Source organism: Podarcis pityusensis, assembly GCF_964106645.2.
Source record: "Podarcis pityusensis genome assembly, chromosome: 7".
NCBI classification, from domain to species: domain Eukaryota; kingdom Metazoa; phylum Chordata; class Lepidosauria; order Squamata; family Lacertidae; genus Podarcis; species Podarcis pityusensis.
In genome coordinates, this window is record NC_138031.1 from 23,595,006 (window position 1) to 23,614,359 (window position 19,354).

The window sequence follows — 19,354 nt, forward strand, 5'->3', positions numbered from 1 at the left end:
TTATAAAATGTATGGTGAGGGAAACAAATTATTCTCTTTTGCAAAGCACGAAGACCTTGGAGTCATCCACTAAAAGTAGATTCAGGATAGACAAGTACTTCACATACCACATAATTAAGGAATTCACTGCTACATGATGTGATGGCCACTGACTTAAAGGGGAAATAAATAATTTCTCCATGAATCTTGTCTATCAGTCAATGTCGATTAGCCAGCAAACTAAATGGGAGTCTCCTTGGTCAGAAGTAGTGTACTACTGAATCCCAGCTGCTGGTGACAAGCTCCTGAGGGCTGGGGCCATACTTGAAGGTATCTAAGAAACATCTGATTGACCACTGTTGGAAACAGTCTTTTGCTCTGATCTGACAGTGCTGTTAAGTAAGATCACAGGTTCCACATATTATAAAGAATTAGCTTTATGAACCACTATAGTGGAAGAAACTTGCGCAACAAGGTTTGTAATGTGTAGATGTCATCATTTTTGAATCTTTTTAATTCACTCATACTTCTGTGTGACTGCAGGGCCCAGGCTAGGAAAGAAGCTGCTGCCAAGATAGAAAAAAGCTCATGCGTTCTCTTCGTACTCCACACCTGACTAATGTAAGGAGTTATGGAATTTCCTTTGGAGTGCACTAAGTTTTGAGTCTTGCAGTTCTTGGTTTGGATTCTTTTTAAGCAACTATGAAAGCTCAGTATTTCTATTACTCGATTTTCATACCTGTACAATTAAAACTGTGGTTGTGAATCATCCTTCCTCAAATGGGAAGACAAGTGTTAATACAGGGTTCATTTGCATAGCTTTTGGCTTCCAGTGTCTATGTCTCCATTTAAGCTCTGCTTGAAAAGCCCATTTAAATACACCCTCTTCTCTGTAGAGTGTAATTGTTGCTATCTTTTCTCTAAACTCACTTTCAACCAATCAATCAGTAGCAGTGGCTGAATTTCAAGCAGTGCTGTTAATTCACCTCACATGGGAGGTTAGCTGAATATTTGCAGGAAGGTAGATGGGCTGTGCTGCAAGAACCATGGGCACAGTACTTCCAGAAACCAGCATATGCATGCCACTTTTTGGCATTTAAGTACGGTGACAGAATCAGTAAGTTATGCACTTGTGCACCTTTGTCTATATTTGCATACTGGTGAAGGATATAGCAATGGGGAATAGGTGGACAGATAGGGACTGGAAGCATGAAGCAAGAATCTGTGACTGACACTGGACTATTAGTAGCCATCTCTAAATTCATGTTCTCTATTGGCAGCAGGATTTAAAGATTTTTAAAATTTTAGGAGAGTCACCTGCCAGACTTTGTGGAACAAGCCCATGGAAAACTGGAATATGCATTGCCTTTACGATTCCATAGAATATTAGATCAACCGTGAGCTTTTAATACTATAAGCCCTTTCTCACAGTCTTTGCCAGCTCCTTGAGGCTATTTCTACTGACCTTGTTTTATTTCTGTTACTTTGTGGAAGACTTCTATTCTAAACAAGCTTTCAGAGAGTGGGTCTTCTCTGGAGTTAGGGCTTTTTAGCCTTCTACAACATTTAGCCTGTGTAGATGACATCTAAATATAGGACTTATTCCTCTTAATAGTGAACTCACAATCAAAACTGGGGCTACTGAGAAATGAGAAATTAGCACGCTTGGGGAAGCCAGAGGTTCCAGAAGTACAAAACATCTAAAAAGCAAATACCCTAACAGGACCATCTTCCTTAAACAGCCCAATGAGAGTTGAGCTTCCTCAGTGATCATTGGAAGGAGCCTCTTAAATGCTATATAAGTTGGAAAAGCCAAACAAAGTTGAAGGTCAGGAATTTGGCTGGCTTCCTTTAGCTGTTTACAGTACTGTGTTCTGGAGGAAGGCATGGACATCTGCCTGGATTCCTGAAAAGGAGCACTTCTGTTACTGGGTAAGGATATACTGCAATAGGTCTCACTTGTTGATATCTACTGTAATTGCTATAGGTATTCATATACATGGCTATGCGAAATATATAAGTAGCAATTCATGCACACCAGTAGCAACTTTTATTCTACATATAGCAATTTTGTAACAACTCTCAGTGTGCTAGCCATCACATGAATCTTGACTTCAGAGTGGACAATTTGTTGGCCAACCTTGAGCAAGTTGCAGGATGTTTAGATGACTGTGTTGCTGCAAGTCAGGATAACTTGTTGAGCAAAGGAAATAGGCTCCTTGTCTTAGTCTAATGATTGAGTTAGAAGAAAATACTGAAATTAAATGTTACTCTTCGACTTTCTAAGAAAAAGAGGTTTATATGGTGAAATAGATATTTGTTTAGGCTGTACATGAAATATTAATCTCTGTACTTTTAAGAGCCACAACTTACATATTTTTGAAATAATTGTGATACATAAAGGCTTTTAAATACATACTAAATCAAGTGAGTGTTTGTGTTAATTAAAAAGCACATCTTAACTATAAGACTGCAATAATGAGGTTAATTCGGTTTAAGATGCAAATGAACAAGAGATCAACGGATGAGTAAGCTAAAATTACTTAAGTTCTAAATTAAGAACACTAGTAGCATTTTAATGTAAACCTATTAGCATTCCAGGAAGCAAACCATACCATTTAGGTACCCTGCACCTATCTGCAAATCAGTATCCATGGAAGAGCCCTGAACAAAACTAGCTTAGGGTTGACAAGGTGGTCAAGTGACAACTAATGAAACATTGAAGATAGAAAATGATTTTGAAGTACTTTTTAAAAGTTTCATATGAATATGAATATGATCCTGGTAAACTCTGTCTTTTCTGTCCTCAGTATTGTCAACCTTTGACTGAACGAAATGATATGACTTATAGGGCTATCAATGGCTAATAGCTGTCAATACCCTGAGAATTTTGTAATCGGACCTATCAAGGCTATTAAGTAGGTAAAATGCAAGCTGTATGTGCACGTGTCTTGTGTAGGGTAGGACTTTTTGACAGATTTGTCCAAGAATTATGGACAATGCAGCTTTTTGTTTCAGTTAAAAAGAGTAATGTTTAATACTAATCTACCCTACACATAAGGATATAGACAATATATAATATGAATAAATGAAACCTAATAGGGAAAATAGCTAATTTCACGGTACTAGGATAATGTTCAACACTATACATTAAGTTACAAATCATTCAGGTACAGATACCCTTCAAAATTAAATCTGTAGGTAGGTTTATGATGTTGTCTGGTATAAGCAAAACACTTAATAAAATACTGTCTACCATTAGTTCAAACCAAAATTAACTAACATCCACTGAAACCAGGTTCAGGTTGCTAAGCTAAGCCTAGGCCCCAGAAAGCATATACAAGGAAAACAAGAAAATACTGCTTGTAATAAATGGCAGTGAAAAACTGCCTTAAGCATGATTTTACTTGGAGCAGATGAACTGCTTACCCTGATTTTTTTGTGTATATGGGCTTATAGGACACAGCCTTGCTCCACCTCACAAATAGGTTTCTAATGTGAATCTGCCTATAGAAGCTGTTATGCAAGAGAACTGTCTTTAGAGAGTTTATGCCTCTTCCTATTTAAGAATGCAACTGAAATGTAATATCTATTCTTTGTTATTACTTGAAATGACCTCTAAAAATGAGCTAGAAACTGATATGTGACAGAGAACAGAACCAGTTATCAGAGGATACCAAATTATTACAGAGGACATTCCTACATTTGGACTGGGCAATTAACAAGAGTTAAATTGGGAGCATAAAAGTACCCATTTCATATTTACCAACGATATCTAAATTATTGCAGTCTTCTAGAAAGTATCTTGCCAGTGTGGAAAGCATCCTAAAACTGTTGCCTTGCTACGCTAGGGCAATGAAAAGGCAAAAACACAAATATGCCAAATATATTTATTTTAAATATTTTCTTGTAAGGGTTCTTCAAGGAAACAACTTTCAACCGGGTTAAAGTCTTAAGGTAACAGAAATGTCATACATAGGTTATTTAATAATGGGGAAAGTCACTGACTAACATCACCTTCAAAATAGTGCAAGTACCTGAGCAGTCCCTCCCATAATAAAATTTGATATGCACACTAACAATAAATTGCGAATCTCTGGTTTAAAAATATAACAATTCTATTGCTTTAAAACATTTAACAACATAGTCTATCCTGCTCCCGTTTTGCTGTTCACCAGTAGTCCACAAGCCATATGAAATGATTTTTGCATACCTAGAAGACACAAAGTAGAAGACGACCAAACTGTCCCTTCTTGGAACCTGCTTACCAAAGTGCGGATTTAACTTTACACATTCAGTGCCATAAAGCATTTTACTGCATATATTTAAGTTAGCATTGAATTTTAAGAAGTGTGCCAGTGTTTTCCTTTGAAGCCACACAGAATTGGAGCTAGATGCAAATGTTTGTCCAAGTGCGTCGGCAACTGATGGAAAGAAAGGTAGGTTTCAGGTGCACTGCAGTTAGATGTGACTAGCAGGAAGAAAATGAAGGCTATAGGCACAAATGTACTAGGATTGTTTTTCGGCATAAGCCCCACTGAAAGATAATGATGCACAATTTCCATTCTGTCAATGGGACTTTTGTACAAGATGTTCTCCATCAATTCTGCTACATGTCCAAAGACATTTCTGAAATAGTAGCATCTTTAGAAGACTCTCCTGTATTACAAGAAAGGGAATACAACATAGGTGGCTATATTCAGCCCCATTAATACAGCTTGATGTCATTGAATACATTCTGATTATTAGATAAATATACTGTTATATATGGGACCCACATTTTAGAAACTGTTGATTTGTCCCAGAGAACCATGTCCTCACTGGCTCATGTGTTCTCTCCCCTCTGAAGAGAATGTGCAAGCCTGAGTCCTGTGCTCCCAATCTCATTGTATAATTGCAGGAACAAAATGGTGAGTGAACAGGCCCATTACATAAAGCCATGCGTGTGTACTCTGTGGGATAAAATATATACAAGACAGAAGAGCAGACATTTCAGTGTGCAAGTACTGTAAAAAAAAAATGTACAGCATATTGAACAGTCCAGGTAAAAGACTGACTTTACCTCATGCAAGCCTGCATAGTTTATATGCCCGTCCTACAAGCATTAAGGGAATGCATGCTAGAGGCAGTTCCAAAATGAAGTTGTTTAAAGTTCAAAGTCTCTCTTAAGGCTCTTCAGATCATCTAAAGAAAATTGTTGGTTTTCCTCTTTGGAAAGAGAATCAAACAGTTGTTGAACCTGTTCTAGTTCATTCTTACTAAGTAGTGTTAGCACCATCTGAAAAGGAAAAAAAAAGTGTGGTTAGCCTTTATAAATGGTATCGGCAAATGGTTATTTGTCTAAATGCCTAGTAAATGCTAGCATTTCATAAACATGTACATTTTCAGAAATAATTGACAGCAAATGCCATAATTCCTTACCTTAAACCTTTCTGCTCTACTCAGGTGGACAAGATGCTGGTACACCAGACCAGGGTCTTGGCAAAATACATCCGACTGCAGGGCTTGGATAAAGAGCAGAAAAATGTCTCCTTCTAGTTTGTTGCTTAAAAGGGCTGGTAAATCTTTTGGCTCAATCGCTGTCAAGAGCTCTGCACAAGCGGCGATGTCCTTATTGGCATTCACAACATTTATAATCTGACCAAATTCATAGGCATTAGATGGCTTTGAAATAATGAGTTTTTCTGAACTATTCATTGGCACTGCGTCAGGCTCTCCTTTAGCGCTGTCATGCTTTGATGTCGCCTTCTCTGAAGCACAGGTCTCTCTAGCTTCCTCTTCCACCTTCACAAAGAAATAACCACATGCCCAGTTGGTTTTGATATATGTATGCAACATGTAACATTTCATAATTGTGATAAGCAGGAGCACAGTCAGAGAAATTATTATTGCCACCTGAGTAAAACGTAAAATGTCTCTTGGGAGAAAGATTTTCATAAGTTAATTCGGGCCTAGACACCATCAAAATGATATATTCAATGTCTGACCCTGTTCACATGTGCAGCTGCCAGATTATAACATAGATGAGCTTGGTTGTGGTGGCTCCATCCCTCTCAGTGGGGTGCTGACTGCATGGTAAAAAAGGATGTAAAAAATTCCACCCATTTGCTCATGTTCATCCTCTGCACGCCCATGCCGTGCAGGTCTCTCATATGTTTAACTGACCTCCACATAGCTGGCTGCACATGTGATGGGGTGTCTGCAATCAGAGCAGCATATACTAAAAGCAGTAAACAAACTGGTGCACTTACAAAATCAGAGAGGTTGTGTGAGGCAGGGACTATTAACTCCAGCATCAAAAAACTTTTGTTCAGAACCAAGAGACTGGGCTGAGTCTAGGATAAGAGTCACCAACCTTTGGCGGCCTGTGGGCACATCTGCAAACCAGGGGAACTGCCATGGGCATCACACCCACACTGTAACACATTCTACTAGCTACAACAGAAAGCTACTTTCATACCTACCATATTGGCCTGGATATACGATAAGCCTCACTTTCCCCCAAAATTTCGACCATGAAAAATTAAAAGTGCGGCTTATATTCGCGACCTTACAGTATGCATCCAGGAGAGCGGCAAAGCAGCACCCGCCCCGTGTGCAGTCCCCCATCCTCTCCCCCAAGGCTGGGAAGGGAGAGAGCGAGAAAGGGGAAAGGCCGCTGGCAAAGCAGCACGGCTCCACCGCCACCCAGTATGCAGCCAGGAACACCTTATATTTGGGTTCTTTTCTTCCCCCCCCCCTCCAATTTCAAAGGTGTGGCTTATATTCGGGCCAATACGGTAATTTCAGTGGAGGAGAGGAGACCCTCAGATGCCAGGGAAGCCCTTGGTGATCACATGTGCACCTGCAATGCAATGTTGGTGGCCCTTGATCCAGGGCATTTCCCTCTTGCTTCCACCCTGCCCACTTGCTGATTTGGGCTTTTGCTGTCCCTCAATCACTCGACAATAATCTTGACTCAACGGCAAGTGCATAACAACATTGATAGTTAAAATAAAGTGCAAGTAAACACTAACGTGATACTCATTCCTATTTTATAATTATGTTTTTCATCTTTTCATCTGTTAGGATTCTCTGTTTTAGATACATTATAAAATTTAATAATAATAAAGCTTCACAGAAAATGAAAATGGGGAATGAAACAGAAATTAAAATGAAAATGGGGAATGAAATGGAAATTAGGATCAGAAATTATATACAGGCAAAGATGACAGAGAACTGGCAGGACTGAGAGATGAAATTATGGCAAAACTGGAAGGAACAACTGATGAAATGGAAGTACCCACTATACAAGTGTTTGGAGAAATGAAGGTAAGATTTTGGAAAACAAAAATGACATAAATGAAGAGAGCTGGATAATCTTTCATCGATGGAATTGAGAGAGAAAGAATTTGACCTATGACTTGGAGTGATCCCAGGGATAAAGCAATTAAATCTCTGGCATTCTTTTTGGAAAGAGAAACACAAAAGGAAGAGTCAGTACTAGATAAGGCTGAAAAAACATGGCAAATACAACAGGAAGTGGAAATTGAAGATACAGAACTGGGTGTGGGCCAATGGCTACATAAGAAAAGGATTTTGGAATATTGTCTCAGTATACTTTCACAGCAGATAGATTCTTATATGCACAAAGGAGGAAACTGGAGGCAAAGTTTAAACAATTAGAGGGGGGGAACATTCTTGGCATTTATCATTATTAACTGGGAACCCCTTTTTGAGTGAAAAGGAAAATGAACACATAGCTAATATACCACTCTTCATCATAAAATCTCAGGGTGGTTCAATTTTCACATTTATAGTTTTTTTAAAGAAAATTTGCCAAGCACATAAAGCTGAATGCAAACAAGTTGTGAGTTACCTGTAATATAGAAAAGGAAGCAATGGGACTAAGAGGGCATTTTAAATTTAAATATAGCATCAAGATTTTAAGCATTACAAATACTTTGGCTGTAATAAGTAACATTCTAAACTACCTTACCTTAGTACTGTAATGGGATTCTCTTTACGACTGCTATATAATAAGCAATAAGTAAGCCAAAACTATTTACTTTAATGTGGTGTTTACTATGTGATAATCAGCTGGTGGCTAGCCACATTTGTTTATAACATCAAACAAAACAGGATCCCGTTAATAAAATACAAGTCCAGAAGACCCTAAGCATTATTTGCAAAGGTATAGACTAGCTGGTCCTAGCCTTCCACTATTTTCTCAGAAAAGAGTCCCCATAACCAGCAGGTCTACAACTGCCTTGCACAACTTACCGTATTTTTCGCTCTATAAGACGCACCAGACCATAAGACGCACCTAGTTTTTGGAGGAGGAAAACAAGGGGGGGGGGGAATTCTGAATCCCAGAAGCCAGAACAGCAAGAGGGATCGCTGCACAGTGGAAGCAGTGATCCCTCTTGCTGTTCTGGCTTCTGGGATAGCTACGCAGCCTGCATTCGCTCCATAAGACACACACACATTTCCCCTTACTTTTTGGGAGGGAAAAAGTGAGTCTTATAGAGCAAAAAATACGGTACTTAGCTTGCCAGTTACCACAAAGTGCTTGAGAACTCAGCAGTTCAATCCAGACATTTCATAAGGAGGTCTGAATCTTACACACTTATAGACCCAGTACATGATTTTTTTTTTAACTGAATACCTCTTGGATTTCAATTTTTTTCCTTTGCTTTTGTTGCCCGTTGACTGTATGCTCATTTTTCAGTTGTAACAACTGTGTTGTTTCCTGCAGCTCCTTCTTTGCTTCATCAATATTTGAATCTATTAGAAGAACTTTCTTCAAATCATCAATACTGGCTTTGTAGTTCTGAAATGTTTAAAAAGTCAATTATTGGCCTTATAAACTGAATAGCTGGAAATATCAAAAAATTTACAAATACGCAGAAATATGAAATATCGCAAAACATAGTAAGAACTGGCATTAAGACTAGGTCAAGTGATGCTGTGACTACCACACAGTGTTCCTCCAAATCAGCAGTCAGCATTTTTCCATTTCTGTTTCTTCAAACAACAGGAATTCGCCCTCCTTCAAACTTTTGATAATTTAAATGTTATCATTTATGCTATAACTAACACTGAGCAAGTTAAGAGCCAAAACTCTTTTCTTACCTGTAATCCTTTGTATGCTAAAGCTCTTCTATATAAAGCTTTTATGTTAGAGTCATCAATCTGAAGAACATGATCACAATCCTTTTTGGCTTCTTCATATTGAAACAGCTTCAAGTAACAAAGGGCCCTATAGAGTAAAAAGAAAAAGCACTGTAAGAACATAGGGTAGCACCCACAGAAACCTGAGGCCAATTCTCAAAGTCCCATTATTTGTATATTAAGAAATGTGTATAGTTGTAGTTATAAGAATGGCTAAATCCAACCTAAGTTTGATTCTGATATACAGTCGTACCACGGTCTTCAAGAAGAAGAAGAAGAAGAAGAAGAAGAAGAAGAAGAAGAAGAAGAAGAAGAAGACGAGGAGGAGGAGGAGGAGAAGAGTTTGGATTTGATATCCCGCCTTTCACTCCCTTTAAGGAGTCTCAAAGCGGCTAACAATCTCCTTTCCCTTCCTCCCCCACAACAAACACTCTGTGAGGTGAGTGGGGCTGAGAGACTTCAGAGAAGTGTGACTGGCCCAAGGTCACCCAGCAGCTGCATGTGGAGGAAGCGGGGAATTGAACCCGGTTCCCCAGATTACGAGACTACCGCTCTTAACCACTACACCACACTTGCGTTCTGGAAGTCTGTCCGACTTCCAAAACATTCGGAAACCAAGGTGCAGCTTCCGGTTGGCTGTAGGAGTGTTCTGCAGCCAATCGGAAGCCGCGCCAGACGTTCGGCTTCCAAGGCAAAGTTCGCAAACCGGAACATCTACTTCCGGGTTGGCAGCATTTGAGTTCCAAGTTGTTCGTGAACTAAGCTGTTCAAAAAACAAGGTACGACTGCACTAGTTGGAAAGGCAATATGAGAATTGTGTGCCCAGATGTTTATGGTCCTCCCTGCATAGCAGAGTATAAACGTCTTAATATAAAGGCATAGACTTTCATATAACAGAACTGTAATGAAACTAGCTTTCAATTACAAAATTAAAGTTGGACAAAACCAATTTCCCACTAAAATGAATGACAAATGCCTGCTGATTTGAATAAGCTGGGTTGCATCTGATAGTGTTTTAAAATTCTTCTTACCTGTTAGTGTAGATAGTCTGTTCCTGGGAATTTAATTTGATGCATTCATTGTACTTTATCAATGCTTCTTCATAGTTACCCTTTTTCACAAATTCATTTCCTTTATTCTTAAGTGACTTGAACATTTCTTCTGGTTTTTCATCTATTTTCCCAAACAGATAAACAGATTATCAGTCATCGGCAAACTTGAGTAGGGAGAACATTCATGCACTAGTTTTGCGGCATTCAGAAAGCAAGGCTGAATCCATAGAGTATGGATCTATTTCTTAAGAGCAAGTTCATACCATCACGCTTTTCACTGGATAATTCAGGCTTTGGGGGAACAAGAAGTTGTAGAGGAAGCAAAAATTAAGAACTCCCTCCCCCAGCCCATGCAAGGACACTGCAGTGAGAGTATGAAAGCGATATATGCAGCTCTTTTGTTACTAGCAGGAATTTCCCAAGTATTAAGCTTTCTCAAATAAAACATTTATCAGCAATCATGTTACACATACTAGGAAAATGTGACTGTTGATCTCCATGCTTGGCTGCATTTTTCTTCTGCTTTGGCTCTGCAGTAACACTTCCTCCATCCCACCAATGTAACTGAGCAGAAACTGGAACAACAGGAATCGGGGACAGCTTCTCCCTCCAATTTGGGCCATCCTCCTCTATTAAAGTTCTTGTTATCCTAGAGAAAAACAAGGTGTTGTTTTTTTTCACCGACGGCAATAAAATGCAGTAAACTAATTAGGTACGGTAATTAAAATACTGCAACAATTTAAATGGTATGCATTCAAGTTTTTAAAAATCTTTTTTAAAAAATCACATTAAGCTGTTTTTATTTATTATCCATACCCATGTTATCTTTAGAATGCTAGTAACAATAACATTATCTATTGAATATGTCAACTAAGTACAAGCATGAAAGCCACATTGAACTGTTTATCTCTTTCAGACCCAGTGAGAACCACGTGCATAGTACACACAAATCAGCCCCAAGATAATCAGATTCTGTTTATTTTGTATTGCTAGGAGCATTCCACTCATATATTTTGAGGTATTCAATAATTACTTCATAGGAATCAAATTCAAACCAAAAGAGTATTTTTTCAAACTTCATGTTTTATAATACTATGCCAACTTAGTTTAATTCTATTTCACATAGTGCAGAAACAAATACTTTGCAAGCTGAAAATGAATTACCAGAAGGAGAAGGAAGCAGCTGAAATAAGGAGATGGGTTGCCAGGAAGAGAGCAATAAGCAGTGAAGGAAAAGCATAAGTAAGACCTAGAGAGGGGCTGGGGAGTCCATGTGTTCAGAATTACGCAGGAGAAGCCATCATAAGAAGCAAGAAAGTAGAAGGTATTTGGAGTAATTCTTAAAACATCTAAATGCAAATATAAGATGAAAAGAATGGAAATCCTAAGTTTATGACCTCCAATTTCTACTTCATCTATTTCACATGACAGAAAACACCTGAATATACATAGCCCCAATTAAATATATTCAGTGATATTTGATGTCAGTCATATTCAGAGCAGGACAACTGAAATCAATGGGCAAGTTATGTTAAGCCCAAGGTTTTCAGTGGGTCTATTAACACTGGGTGCTTCCCACCATTTCTCAAAGCAAATATGGAATAAAACATTTTCTGTTCAACCAAAGCAAGACACAAATCTCTCAAGCACTTTTCAAAGACTGATGGACATGCCATGAACACTGTTTATTTCTTTAAATATCACAGGGTTTAGTTTCAAATAGTTTACATCTGCACCAGACCACCACAGTACAAAAGGCTATCCAAGCTAGTCTAAAATACATTGTATGGCCTACAATGTTTTGTGGATTGAACATTAAAAAATGTTATTCAGTGTGATGAGTACAAGATAAAATGGAAATATTGCACATATGACTTAGTGTTGGAATGTTAAACTCTTACAAAGCTCCAACTGTAAACTCATTAAAATTCCAGGGTTATGAACCTAAGCTCTTGTTTGGACAAATGATGGAAAAATAGTATCTTGAGAAATCACAAGAGCCATATTTAATAAAACTTAAAACATGAACTAAAATTGATAGCACTTAAGAGACACGTATAATCATCTCAGGTGACAAAAATAAAAGGGAATTATTTATTATATATAAGCAGTTTTATAACTTGAAAATTATTACTTTTAATGATTACCCCCTTTTTAATAACATCCAAAGTGTGCTAGGAAAGAAAAAAAAACTTTCTAGTAGCAGATCTTGGTAGATAGCTCCCTAATTGGCATGTCAGTTCAGTTTCCAAGTAGTGTGTCCCAAAAGTGAAGTGGGGTTATTATTATGGTTCCTCAAACTAATATTAGACTTTCAGTGGTGACAGACATATAGGTATATTATGTACATTAATAATTGGCCTTTAGTGCAAGAAACACTTAACTGAGTGGTCAACAACAAACCACTTTTCTTAAAGGCTCCCTATTAATACAGTAATGTACAGTACAGATCTTAGGATTAAATCTGGCAGTACACTAGAGATCAATTTACGGGGAAACTAAAACTGCACTAAATTTATTGTGCCAATACAGTTATCACAGCAATAAAGCGAACTTATTAGTACATTAATCAAGATGTTTAGGCCAAATGGTTTAATTTTGAAAGCTGCATTCATAGCAAACCTCTGCAATGGTATTCTGCTCCAATACATGCAGGCTTCTTCGTACAAATATCCCCAGCAACGTGGGAGTTACATCCAAAGAAAAGGAAGTTGCACAAGATTATATGCATGTTTTATTTAAAAACATGTACATATATATCACTTAGTATTTTTAAAAAACAAATGGTATACAGTCTAAAAAGGAACAATATTTCATTAAAACAAAAACACAAGCTAAGACCCGCAAGAAATAGTAAAACACATAAAAGCAAATAAAGCAGAAATCTGGATGATTTCAAACTTGTAAAACTTTATGAGTCAGGGAAAGTCTGGGCAAAAACATAAGTCTTCAGCAGACATTGAAAGCATCTGTCCAAGAGGGACACTATTTGCTTGTTCAGTTCTCTATGAAGGTCACCTACCAGGACAACCAAAGTAGTCTCTGTCCCAAATCCAAACAAGAAACCAGACTGAAAAGGATCTAAATACCCTCTATCTAGAAATATAAAGAATTTGGGTGTCATTTATGCTGGTTTACGACCATAATAAATATTTGTTGCTGCTGGGTGCCATCACTAGATGCTTAAGCACTTTGTCCAAAAATGGTATGCAGGACACAGACGACTAATTGCCCAGATTGGTGGCATCCAAGAAAACATTGCAAGTCACCTTTTCACCATAACTTCCTTTCCTGCCTTCTCGCAAAGAAGCATTTACTGATTCACCTAACCAAGCATTCCACCTCTTGCTGCAAGATCCTTGGAGGTATAAGGCTATTATGTGTACAATCGATCCCTGCCTGTTGTAGGCTTCAAACCTCCAATGATGCACAAGCTGAAGTGTATCCATAATAACAGGGTGAGCAAGAGTTCTAAATGCACATAATGATTCTGCAATTACTATGGCATTCAAGACAGAGTGGATGTGAGCGACTTCATGCAGGAAATGTCTTGTAAACAAGTGTAGACAACAGATCAGTTGGGTAGAGCATGAGACTCTTAATCTCAGGGTTGTGGGTTTCAGCCCCACATTAGGCAAAAAGATTCCTGTATTGAAGGGGGGGTTGGATGAGATGTCTCTTGTGGTCCCTTCAAATTTTACAATTATATGTTTATAATATTCTATGAAATCAGTTACAGTAAGGGTAAATGCCCTCTCACCACTCGGAAAAGCTACACTTGCCAAAATCACACGGACCAAATTATGATGGAACAGTAACATTTAATAGCCACCATCACTACTACCACCACTAGTACCACCAAAGAGTCTGAAAATGGGCTCTAGTCCATGTTGGGTTGGATTCACTTTGAATATTTCACCACTGTGTGTCTAGCTGATGTACCTGCTATTTCACTGTTTCAATCATCCCAGAAACTGTGGAGCTGGGCTTTAAAAAGTGAAGTAGAGATTTAGAAGCAATCATGTCAACTGCCCTAGTCATTTCCCCATTCTAGAAGCAGCACTGCTAGACATGGCAATAGGAAACTCCAAAGAAGCATCAGGAATCCATTTGGATGAATCCATTCCCAGGCAAACTGTTCTAAATCGGTTCCCCACCCCTGCAGAGATTAGAGGTCCCAGTGAACCTTAACACTGTGAGGCAGCAATCTGTTCCTTATAAAGGGACCACATCAGGTTCCCTAGAACCCATCATTCTGTCAAGTACAAAACACCATATCAACATTATAACCTGCCAGAAGCATGAAGCTCAATAATGATTGAGACTGACCCATGGTGGTCATGCAGCCATGAAATCCTTAAATTCTCCAGACAAATGTATAATTAATTCCCTCAGGTTCACCAACCTGGGTGACTCCAAACCATTTTATATCAAAACCACTACTGCTAAATAAGGCAGAGAAACTGATGGTGGTGAGCATATTTACTAAATCACCTTCCACATATATATCTCAAGGTAACGTACAGAACAGAATAAAAAGCAACTAAAAACAGCACAAAAAATAATAGATGAATTTTAAAAGGAGGGTATGCAGTAAAGGAGGCAGTATACAGCCTCCATTTTTAATTATTTTAACCCATCATATGGGTTAAAATATATATATCTAGAATTAGATTATCACTAAACAGGCACCTGGCCACAAAAGATTTTGGTCCCCATTCAACAGATCAGTATATGAAGTCCATTTAGATGAACTGACACTGAAGCTTGTAGTCGTTCCACATTGGCATGCTACAATTTTATGTTCATGTTATAAATGGTTTTACCTGTTAACACTGTCATTTGCTACCTGGATTCCACTGTCTATTTGTAGTACTGTTTTATAATCAACATATGCCTGCCGATATCGTTCCATAGACTCATAGGCCATTGCTCGACGCAGAAGAGGTTTCAGAGAATATGGATGAAGTTCTAATGCACTAAGGACAAATGGCCAGAAGTTATTACAAATAATTGAAAGAAAAACACAGAAAAAAACATGCAGAATTTCGATATGCTTATAAACATGTATATTTCAGATATGGGCCTATCCTAAAATAAATTGAAGGGAAAGGAAATAATGTACCAAGCGGTCTATTGCTATTTTATTATATTATTTTTTATGTTGGGACAATATAAAGGAAAGTCTATTAATCATATAGATAAGAGATAGATTTAAACTGAGTGATACTTATTAGCAGAGAAGCAACTCAGAGGATTAATGGTTATCGTGCTTAAAGTAGTATCTAGGTCAGGAGTAGGGAATTTATGGCCCTCCAGATGCCACTGGACTACAGCTCCTATCATCCCTGACCATTGGCCATGTTGGCTGAGGCTGGTGGGAGCTGGAGTTCAACAACTTCTGGAGGGCCACAGATTCCCCATCCCTGGAAACCCAGCCAGCTGGGCGGGGTATAAATAATAAATTGTATTATTATTATTATTAGTTGTTGTTGTTGTTGTTGTTGTTGTTGTTGTTGTTGTCATCTGTATCTATATCTACATAGCTTGCAGATTGTTATAGTTGCAGAACGTTCAGTAATGTACAGGTACAAAATACAGTGGTACCTCTTGTTGCGTTCCACTCTTGTTACGGACTTTCAGCTTACAAACATGGCAAACCCGGAAGTGTTTACTCCGGGTTCACCACGTGTGCATGCACAGAAGTGCTTGATCGCGCCGCGCACATGCGTGGAAGAGGCACTCTAGTTGCAGACTTTTTGGGGTGTGAACGGCACCCTGAAACGGATTAAGTCCACAACTAGAGGTACCACTGTACACCCAGAGCCTAATAGCTGAAAAAAGTATTTATTTATTACTGTCTCCTTGCAATATACACAACTGCCAATTACTTGGTCCAAATTATCTTTACAAGTAATATTACCTGAATTTGTCACCCCTACATGAAGATACACAATACTGCTATATACAGAATTTACCTACAAATGGTTCATCCCATTATATGGTGAACTCTGTAGTTTTAATAAAGATATCATAAAAGAGTAACATCCAATATTTTGGTATTTTTATAACAGAGGGAGAAGCACTTCTTCTGAGAATTCTAAGCATTTATGTAATAATATGAACAATGCTAGGTAGGACTTGAATTCAAATAAACATTTTGAATCAAGAAAAGCTGAATTCTGTGGTTTATATAAATTATGCAAATTAAGACTGTTTAGAAATATTTCCTCTGTCTGCATAATTTATTATGTGTCAGGTAATCATAGGGAGGGACAAGAGTTATGCAAAACACCAAACCAAGGTTCTTAGCTCTGGAAATCCTGCTGTGCCCACTCTCTGCCTTCTAAGACTTAAAGCACTGCACACAACTTTCAAGCCTATCTTCATAGTTTCAGTGGTGAGGAACTTCAGCAGGTGGGTGAGTGGCTCAGCTGAAATTTCTCAAATAATTTTCTGGTGATTTCCTTTTCTGAGCCCCTCCTGAAGCAACAGATAATTCCATTCCTCCCCTAGAGAATTTTTAGAAAATAGTCTCACCAATCTCACCATTCAGTAATTTGGGATACAGTTTTAATATTTAAAACTGGTCCCTACTCCTACCGCTCATCCTTCTTAGCTCATTCAGCATTAAGTAACAAAAATTTCTCAGAAAAGAATTTTATGATTACACTATATGTCCATTATTTTCAAGGCAGAGTTCTGAGCAGTGAGTAATGACAGAGTTAAGCACTGTCTCCAATGTTATCACTACCCATTACTACAAGTTCTTTGTAACTTCTAAACTCTCAAATTTCTAAACCAACAAAAGTTGGTGCAATTAAAGATGCCAACCTATTTTGTACTTATTTTTATATAACCATGATTAGTTGTCTCAGACAACTCTGACACCTGAAAGCTTGTGTGAGTTGCCTAACAATTAGGAATTATATGTCACCTGTGAGATTCAAGAGCTATTAAACAAAATTGTGATCGAAAAATGTTTATTAAATCAGAAATTCAGAAATTTAACTATATTAAAACAGAAATTAAATCAGAAATCCTAACAGAAGGTAGCCTACATGGCATCCTCCAGAGTCCAGGCGTTATTGGATTACAACTCCAATCATTCCTCATCATGACCATGCTGCAGGCAGTGCAGTCTAATAACACCTGGAAGGCATCACACTGGCTACCCCTGTATAAAATACATTGACCGTCTAATGTCTGCATTTAACAAGGCAAGGCCTGGACAGCTATAGCTCTGCTGCTATGTCTAACTCATTAGATACTGATTAAATACATTCACTGTATAAGAGGATACATTTTAGAAAAGCCAGCAGCAAGTTAGGAATATATGAAGCTGCCTTGTATTGAGTAAGATCATTAGTCAATCTAGGTCAGTATTGTATACACAGACTGGTGACGACTTCCCTAGGTTTCAAACTGCGAACATTCCCACTCCGATCTGGAGGTGCCAAGAGCCGCACCTGGGACTTTCAGCATGCAAAAGCAGATACTCTACCAGTGAGCTACACCCTTCCCCTCATGTTCTAGATGAGAGAAGGGATTCAAGACATTTGCCTTCTGAACTATACCCTATACTGCACCATACTTAAGAGACCAAGAATGTGTTTTCTGGGAACCACTGCAACACAATTGCAATCATGTTGCAATTATGATGCAACTACTTAAAACATTCTGGATAATATCAAACATAATTCTAGGCTCCGGAATCAAATGGAAAACGCATTAATAGCTATAGGAACTTACATACAATTCTGTAATGAACTTGCTTTAATTTTATATTCAAACCAACCTTACATGTTTATATAACTTGGAGAAATATTAACTGTCTTTCTCATCTTCCTCCCTCTTAGCAAGGAAGTGATTTCCAACACATTCTGACGAAATACATACTATCATATTCATAGGGGTTACACATTTCAAACTGTTTAAACACTTTAAAGGAAGGTTAAATGCTCTTTTCATCATGGGGGGGGGGAATTGTTTATCTGCGTAAGATTGGTATTTACCTGTTACAGTCTTGAATGCAGTCAACACAGTTTCCTTCTTTTAGGTAACATGCTGCTCTGTTTGAATACAAAATACTTAGATCCTCTGGACTTTGGATTCCTTAAATTACAAAAAATTACAGTGGATTATGATCACTGAAATCAAGTTTTATTAGTATGAAATACTTCAGTAGATTGTAAGTTGCATTGCAGTAGTGCAATTGTGCTGATGAAGCAAAGCTTCAAGGATCTTTTTTTCAGTGGATCACCTATAAATACATCCTACTGCTTTAATATGCACCCATAACTCAGTTACAATGAAATTCTACATGATAAATCTGATTCTCATGGCAACTGTATATGAATATTTTCACAACCATATAATTAGTACAGATAAATTCAGCTTTCCCCTAGAAAAATATTAATTGAAGAAAGGATACATTTTAAAATCACCATAAGAATTGCATAAAGATATAACTCACCAGAACTAATTACATTTTCAATTGCTTCTGAGTATCTGAGGACGGCCTCTCCAAATTGTCCATTTTTAAATAATTCATTTCCTTCAGCTTTCAGTTTTGCTGCAGTGGAAGGGAGCAAAGTAGAACTGTTTTTTCCAGCTGCTGAAGATTCTGCATTTTTCTGTATTACTTCCTTGTTTTCACTATTATTTTTGTCACTGCCCAGATAGCCATTTACTTCATTTTCAGAATCTCGTAAAACCTTGGCTGTCTTTTTTTCAGGTGTGCCTTTTTTAACACTATTGTCCAAAGGGTCTCTGAGCTTCTGAGCTTCCTTGTGTTCCCATTTACAGCCATCTCCTTTGCTGGGAAACTTCTTTTGTGCATTCCCCATTTCTGTCTTCTCAGTTGTGATCTCTCCTCCCACTAGCACAGCAGTTTCTACAAGGAAGTTAATCGGCTAGGTTAGACTCTGCATCATCAGAAGGAACCATTTGTAAAAGCAAAGGAGGGGTGGATTAAAAGCATGTACCGGTATATCACACATATTAGCTTACTGAAATGAATTAAATGAAAGATAACATTTTCTGCAGTCTTTTTAGACTGCACAGCTAAGTATAAACGGTTTGCCATTGTGGGAATTTAACACTGTCAAATCAGTATTTTTAAAGAACTGGCACTACTCTCTTCTGAATGGGATACAATCACCTTGAAA

At 38.0% G+C, this 19,354-nt stretch overlaps 2 protein-coding genes across 5 annotated transcripts in view; one reads left to right on the top strand and one right to left on the bottom strand.

The window, feature by feature from the left end:
- Window positions 1–11,566, top strand: part of RNF19A (ring finger protein 19A, RBR E3 ubiquitin protein ligase) — a 53,338-nt gene extending 41,772 nt beyond the window's left edge. Inside the window, exons 13-15 of one of the 2 annotated variants that reach the window (XR_013988744.1) lie at window positions 523–607; window positions 11,107–11,202; window positions 11,311–11,566. Coding sequence is in view for 1 of the 2 variants with exons in the window: in XM_081014015.1 (XP_080870141.1) it covers window positions 523–557 (35 nt within the window). In the remaining variant the exon portion in view is untranslated. Of the gene's footprint in view, window positions 1–522; window positions 761–11,106; window positions 11,203–11,310 lie in introns of those variants that run through there. The other variant, XM_081014015.1, reaches the window with a different exon arrangement.
- SPAG1 (sperm associated antigen 1) overlaps window positions 3,856–19,354 on the bottom strand; it is a 33,148-nt gene continuing 17,649 nt past the window's right edge. For all 3 annotated transcript variants that reach the window (XM_081014006.1, XM_081014004.1, XM_081014005.1), the window contains exons 11-19: window positions 18,661–19,080; window positions 18,200–18,299; window positions 15,011–15,163; window positions 10,658–10,833; window positions 10,164–10,305; window positions 9,094–9,220; window positions 8,627–8,791; window positions 5,401–5,763; window positions 3,856–5,257 (exon numbers count right to left, since the gene is read on the bottom strand). In XM_081014006.1, coding sequence (XP_080870132.1) covers window positions 5,126–5,257; window positions 5,401–5,763; window positions 8,627–8,791; window positions 9,094–9,220; window positions 10,164–10,305; window positions 10,658–10,833; window positions 15,011–15,163; window positions 18,200–18,299; window positions 18,661–19,080 — 1,778 coding nt within the window. In that variant the 3' untranslated portion in view covers window positions 3,856–5,125. The remainder of the gene's footprint in view (window positions 5,258–5,400; window positions 5,764–8,626; window positions 8,792–9,093; window positions 9,221–10,163; window positions 10,306–10,657; window positions 10,834–15,010; window positions 15,164–18,199; window positions 18,300–18,660; window positions 19,081–19,354) is intronic.